This window comes from Malus domestica, chromosome 10, assembly GCF_042453785.1.
Source record: "Malus domestica chromosome 10, GDT2T_hap1".
Classification (NCBI taxonomy): domain Eukaryota; kingdom Viridiplantae; phylum Streptophyta; class Magnoliopsida; order Rosales; family Rosaceae; genus Malus; species Malus domestica.
This window is the reverse complement of record NC_091670.1, coordinates 39,267,100-39,274,410: the sequence shown is the minus strand read 5'-3', so window position 1 is coordinate 39,274,410 and position 7,311 is coordinate 39,267,100. Positions and strand designations below refer to the sequence as shown.

The following is a 7,311-nucleotide window of genomic DNA, read 5'->3' as shown; positions in this document are numbered from 1 at the left end:
TTTATAAAGTGGTTTTTCTTCTGTATAAAATTTAGAACTTGGGTTTTACTTTTATTTACATGATTAGGTTATTGATATATCACCTGTCACATATTATCATAAATATTGTCATCTTTAAGCACTCTTTTCAGACTTAAGGAGAAGCACAATTACGAAAATGAATGCCTAGCCCAAGCTCCATTAGGCCATGGCCGAAGGGAAGCCCTAGAAGGCTAGAATCCTACACCTTAAACAGCGTCCACAGAAAAGAAACGAGTCCTTATATATCATCCTAAGCCGCTAGGGTTTCCAAAGATACAGACGTAGAATCCTTGTAATCTGCGATATGGACCGAATATCTCAGTTACCGGAACCAATCATGCTGCAAATTTTCTTTGGCTTGCGGAAGATGCCATCCGTATGAGCTTTGTGTCCAGGACTTGGTAAGATTTATGGAACTCACTACCAACCTCTCAATTTCGTTTCGATGTTGATCAGCGTCCTATCTCTTATGGTGACCCAACTGGTGGAAATCGTAAACAAAAAATTTTGCCATATTTGTGGTAAGAATGGTCAATTTAATTAGGGACAATTTCGTTATATCATACTAATATATCTGTAACATGCTCTTTTGTTGTATATTAATGGCTTCTGCGAGTCGCAGCTCAGATATGAGGAGTTGATGTGTAGCGAAGAAAATCCCCAATGCTGCAGAGACACCAGCATCAAATGTTGGCGGCATTACTTGAAGTCCAGTAAGATCAAAAGCTTTGAAGATCAATCGTCAGCGCTCTATAGCGAAGATTCATCAGTGTTGTTAGCAGAACTTGAAGAAGTTAAGGAAGCGTCTTTTGAGCTCCAATGGTTGAAGTCGAATTAGGCCATTTGTGTCGCACAACACATATTTTTGCAACTGTCCGAAGGAAGCAAAATGATATTCACCTTAAATTGAACATGGAAATTGTCCCAGAAAATCCCATGAATGGTGGACAAGTTAAATTGATGTGTCAACGGAAAGTTTTCTCCTTTATATAACGGTTTGTGAATACCTTTCGTAGAAGGCTAGAAGCAAGTTGTTAAATTCTAAATACTTCCAGAAGCTAATGGAATCATAGTTATAAAGATGTCCAAATAAATATCAAGGTCAACTAATCAACTAGTTGTTTATTGAATGGTTTAACTAGAAATTTGACCCAGACGTGTAAATACATCAGTTGATCAAGTCAGTGTGCTCGTCCATTTACACCCTAGCTAGAATTTCTTTTTTTGTAAATTAGAGCAGTTTAGAATTCAAAATTAGAAATTTGTGAGGAGGATATATGGTGTTAAGGGGAAAATAATACAAGATCCAACTAGGTGTAAGGGGAGAAGATTGGTCAACAAATGGGGCTACAAAACACAATAAGAGTAAATGCATGAGAGGTCTAGAAGGAGAAAAAGAAGTTTTCGTAAAGCATTTCTCTTTCAGATATTAGTACAAGCCTAACTATGAAACGATGCAGTCTAAAATTAGTATCCAAAAAGATAAATGCATGAATATTTCATCTTGCAGGAGAGAAAATCTATAACAACTTAGCACGAGTAGTTGTTATAGAGTGGCTTTTTGTTGTATTGATCCTAAGCTCAAGCTACACTGCTAATCTATTTCTTCAATGCTTATCATCAAACGGATAGAACCAAACGTAATGGACATCGAAATGCTGAAGAGAACCGAAGCAAGAGTTGGGTCAACTGCAGATTCACTTGTCAGGAACTACATGCTTGATGTTATTGGATTCAGAAACGCAAACATCATAGAAATAGACCCTCAACACAACTTGGACGATTTCAAGAGAAAACGTTTATCTGCTGTCTTTCTTGAACTCCCATTTGCAGATTCGGAGGGTTCAGCTTTGTAAGTAGTGAATACATTGCATACAACACATTTTTTTACTATTCAACATTAGGGAAACGGTTTTTGCACATTGTTATTTGTTTTTGTCTGCTTATTTTGGTTTATTCAATTCAAAGGACAATAACCAAACAATGGTGTGCCGAAATCACTTCCCTCAATTTAAGTAGTTCTACGAAACTAACAGAAATGATCCAAGTATTGTTTCATTTCTTAATTCCCAAGAAATGTGAGCTTCTAAGTGCTTCTCTTTCATTGTCATATAAATTTTTCATCACTTCAAATGACAAAAATGTTATTTATAGTTTTAGCCATTTGAGTAATTTTAATCAAAGACTGCTGTTTTGACAAACATTAAATATTAGTTTTTTCTATTTTTTAGAGAGAACAAGAATTTGACTGACATTGTTTTCTTCTGCGTTGGCCACTATTCATGAGATCAAATATAACTCGAATATAATTAGTCTAGTCTCGAGAGTTTTTTTAGGAAAATATGATTGAATTTTAAATAATGTTTATCTGATCACATGACACGTTCAAGCAAGCATATCAACCCGTTATCGACTATATTATTTATATTATTGATACTATCCATACTTACTATCCATACTTCAGATATAAAGTCATCATAATGCTAGTAGAAGTAGATGACGACGTGATAACATCATTAGAAAGTCAACAAGATACGTGGCAATTGCTTGAGCTTACTTGGGCTAACGCATCGAAACCTGTCGGCCCATCCACTGCCACTTCGTTCAGCTTCGACTCTATTTGTATTTCTCGTCCCGGAGGTGTTTCATAAAAATTCCTGAATGCTTGCAGCTCTCCAGCAGCAGTCACAATCCCAATCAGCTCTTTACTCCGAAGTCCGAGCACTTGAGAATCTTCTAAAATGCGAAGAGCTTCCAGGATCTTTACGCTTCCAGCTTCAAACCTCATCGGCCATTCTTCTGCTTCTACTGGCGCTTTGCACAAACACTCCTTCACAACTCTGACCCTGCAACAAAATCGCCAAAACCCACAACAGCAATCGTTTCCGGGAGGATTTCTGAAATGGGGTTCGCTGGGTTTCTTGAGGGCTTTGAGTTTTGCTGCTGGGTTCAATCCCATGAAGGCTAAGCCGTTGGATTCCATTATTGATGTCGAGAGGGTGAAAGATCGCTCGGCCGAGGACATCGCTTCGGCTTGGGACGATGTAAGCCTCTCAGTACCCTTGCTTTTCTGTGCTTCCAAATGTTACATTTTACTGTACAACTTTAGTTTATCTGTGGTTTTTTGAACTGGGTTTTGATTTCTTTTTCTTAATTTGATTGATTTGCTTTTCTTTCGATTAATTAGATTGTTGCAGAAGCTTGTTTCATTTGCTATAATATTCTATAATTTGATCGAATTGGTAAAAAAGATAAGACTTTAAGCTGCTCAGTACTTGTAGCTGTAAAATTTCTAGCGTTGTCATAGCTTTAAAGTTTCGTTCTTGAAGATTTCAAGCTCACATTTTTGTGCTGGTTGAGACACTGTTTTTCTTTTTTTGGGATAATGTGATATTATTCTGAACTACTCTAACTTACCGGAGGAGGATTCGAACACGGGTGCAAGGAGATTCTAGCCACTACATTGTATCTATCTTGTCCCTTAATATGAATTGCCTGTGTGTTAAATCTAAGCTGTCTGCTGCTTGAGGCCGCAGTGTAAAGTCATTTTCTAACCTGATTTTCATGATATCCTCATGAGCTAAAATTTACGTTTACCATGCATCATGTGCATTTACGATTGATCTTGCTTATCATTTCATTAGTGTCTTACTAGATGTGGCTTCCGTTGCAAGATTGTTTTCTAGTATGATTTACGTTTAGACGGGTTGTCTTATATAGTTTCACCTGGGAAGAGGTCATATCGGTGCATCCATGAATGCAAAACTATATCACCTGTTGGAGCATAGAGCGGCAGATTGGTAATCAGTTTACGTAACGATTGTCTTCCTTTGCTTTCTTTCATCTTTCCGTTGTTTTAACTTTCAACTTGTTTATCATGGCAGCCGGTATTTTGTCATTCCCTTGTGGAGAGGAAATGGTTATACCACAATGTTTGCTCAAGGTTTGGCCTCTAGCCAGTCTATTTACTACTCTTTCTAGTGATCACTTTAGCACATCTTACATTCGCTACCGAACATTGTACATGTTATGTAGAAGCAATAACGCGCCAGTATAGGACTACTTAACTTGCTTTTGTTAGTTTCTGTCATTAATATGTCAAGAGTTATCTATGCCCGTCTTTGATGTTGTCATTGCACAATGCTGAGTGGCAACATCAAAGAAGAGCATAGATGGGACCTCTCGAGACGAGTGACATTTTGCAATCTTGCATATCAGTAGAGAACTTGCTCATGAGATTATAAAATTAAAGAGTTTGAAGAAACTGTTTTCCGATTAAAATAACTAAACAGTTGGATAATGGCTTGTCTTATCAAGTTTTGATTCAAAACTCTCTTGCAGTACAGATGCCACACATGGTTTTCACTGGTCTTGAAGATTACAAGGCGAGGGGAACTCAAGCTTCTCCCTACTTCGCTGTGACTTACTACAACGAATTTGCAGAAAGCAAGGACATGGTGCTTATTCGAGGGGATGTCGTACTCCCCAGCAAACTCACTGACTCGGAGGCAAAATGGCTTGTGGAGACCACCCAATCATTTTATTTGAACGACATGAGGTATAAGCTGGTCGAACGGTTCAACAAACAAACACACGATTTTGAGTTCAAGGATGTCTTGCAAGCATTAGAAATGCCGATTCTGTGATTTCTCCAACGGAAAGAAATTTGTCTTACTAGCAGTGATAGAAGGAGCTTTGTCAATAAGGGAGGATTAATTTTATTTTTTCAAAAGGGTGTTGTACTTGTGAGAAATCCCCATAGGGGATACCATGTTTCATACTGATTTGTGCCTTGAATTTTGTGAGAATTGTTTTAACAAAGCATAGTATTGAAGGTCACGTAAATTGTCATGATTATACATCGTGAGAAACTTGGAGCAATAATTTTTGAACTTTAGCCCAATCGGAGTCTTGGTCCATGAACTAAAAATCCGTGAGTATTGTTCTTTGAACTTGTTATAATGTGGGGCAATGGTCATTTTGTCAACTCTATTAGAATTTTCATCCATTTTATTGTGGATGAAAGTTCTAACGGAGTTAGCTAAAAAAACCATTGTTCTGCATTATAATAAGTTCAGAGACCAATATTCACGGATTTTTAGTTTAGATACCAAAACTCCATTTGAGCTAAAGTTCAGGGATGATTGCTCAAATGACTTCTTTATGGTGTTAGTCAAAACAGATTGATTTTCGCACAATCTTTTCTTTTGTGGTACACCCATGTTTATTTGTCTCATGGCTTCCTTATGAGCTATTCAATCTAAAGGTCAAAAATAGATAGGGGCGAGCAGAAGGGAAAAAGTTCTTTTCCTAGTCAAAACTATCTCATTTACGTATTGTATGAAACATATTGTAGTGAATCATGCAATTAACAAAGTTCAATAGCCATGTCGATTAGATGAAGAAAATAAACTTAAAATTTGAACAGACTCAATTTCTCAAAAACTTCATATACAAGAAAACGGACATGCTGTAAGAGTATATTTAGATGTTCATACATTAGGAGTGAGTTGGTTTGGTATTGTTGTGCTTTGAAAAAAAAAAACTGCTTCTGCTGTTGTTTGGGCCCAAAATAGCAGTTTGGGCCGAGGGAGGTATCACTTTCGGCCCGGGAAGACTACGGCGAGAAAGTCATGGGGGCTTCAGCTCATGGGCTTCTAGGCCTAGGTCGGTTAAATCAGAATGCAAGTCGAGTCCTAATACAATAGGGACCCTCGACGAGATCAGTAAAACTAGAAGGCGAATCCGGCTCAGTTAAGGACTAGATTCGTAGTCCTAGCAGAGGTAGGACTGATTGAGGTAACGTTAATCCGGAGAAGGAAACCTAGTTCGAATAGGATTAGAACTCGGGCTCGGTGTTCTGCTTCTATAAATACAAGACATTCAGCAATGGAAAAGGACCACAAAATCAATACAAAATTGCCCTGCGCAAACTCTCACAACTTGAGATCTTTTTCTTTTCCTTTTTCGCTGACACATCTTCCGTTGGCATCAACAGCACTGTGGAAGCAACCGGTGATATCTTAAGTCGGCATAGATAGCTCTGTCACCGTAGAGTCGGTCGGTCTCGCAGTATCTTCCGTTGGCATCAACAGCACTGCGGCGAGGACGGTCGATTACCTATCCAAGTCTCGGTCGAGAAGGGTTTTCGAATCCTTGTTGGTCGAGGTCATCTCATTAGCCTTCTCGGCGAGGTGAGGTGTCACAGTTATTACATTCGGCACATTGCAAGCCGAATTCGGTTCGTGAACTTTGTAAGAAATAGCAGCCTTGTCTTCAGGCTCGAGAACCCAAGAGGCCGAGACGTGTTCCTTTCTCGGCCGCAATCGCAAGACGCAGAAGTCAGTAGCGCGACCCAACGCAGCATCATCAAATTTACTCCTCGGCCGAGCCTCGGCCGACGAGTTGGCACGCCCGCAATCACCGAAGGACGTAGTTAGCTTAGAATATACTTGGCCTGCGCGCCACGTAGGCTTGGTAGATTAGAGGGTCAACATTTTGGCACGCCCGGTGGGACCCAGTGCTAAAACTACGAAGTTCATGCCAATTGAAACGCGATCGGTAAAAAAGAAAACAGCTATGGGAAAATCAACAGCCGATTTACCGATTCAGAACGTAGGACAAAGTGTGCCACAGGCGCAGAATCCCCTTAGCGCCGGGACACCTGAGTCCACAAGTGCGACTCGCCGAGAAAGGGAAGTTAATCTCGGCGGTCAACACCGCAGTCTAGAAATCCCTAACAGGAACACTTGTGTTCTCAATGAAGGGATAGTGGAGGATTGCGACGAGGATGGCGGTGAAGGATCTGACCCACCAACAAGGTCGTTTCTTCGAAAGCGACTCGACGAGCAGTCTCGGTCAGTTGAGCAGACGTTTAGCCGAGGTATTGACAAGCTACATGACGTGATACTCAATTCCACTGAGCAGCAAACCAGACTGCTCGAAATGCTGGTTAGTAAATTCAGTGACGGCAGGCCTTTCGATCCTTTCCAACGCTTGCCACCAAGAAATAATCCGTTACCAATGGTACAGGCCGAGCCAATTCCTGCTCGGCCCAAACCAATTGACTTGGAAAAGGTCGGAGGGTCAAATAGTAGGTCGGACGGAATCGACCAGAGGGTCGAAGCAACACCTGTTGATATGACCGAGGTTCAGCGGATGATCGACTCGGCCATGAAGAAAGGGCCGAAGTTTCCTAAGTTTATCCATCCGTACCCGGCCTACATAGAAACGTTCGGATATCCGAAAGGTTTCAAGATTCCGGATTTTAGCCTTTTTGCCGGTGAATCA

The 7,311-nt window shown here is 40.2% G+C and overlaps 1 protein-coding gene across 1 annotated transcript; it reads left to right on the top strand.

Moving 5' to 3' along the window:
- The first annotated feature begins 2,580 nt into the window (after positions 1-2,580).
- On the top strand, positions 2,581-4,860 carry LOC114827770 (uncharacterized). Its single transcript, XM_029110348.2, has 4 exons — positions 2,581-3,065; positions 3,742-3,821; positions 3,906-3,964; positions 4,363-4,860. The coding sequence occupies exons 1-4, from the start codon at positions 2,763-2,765 to the stop codon at positions 4,665-4,667; spliced, it is 747 nt and encodes a 248-aa protein (XP_028966181.1). The 5' UTR covers positions 2,581-2,762; the 3' UTR covers positions 4,668-4,860.
- The last annotated feature ends 2,451 nt before the right edge of the window (positions 4,861-7,311 follow it).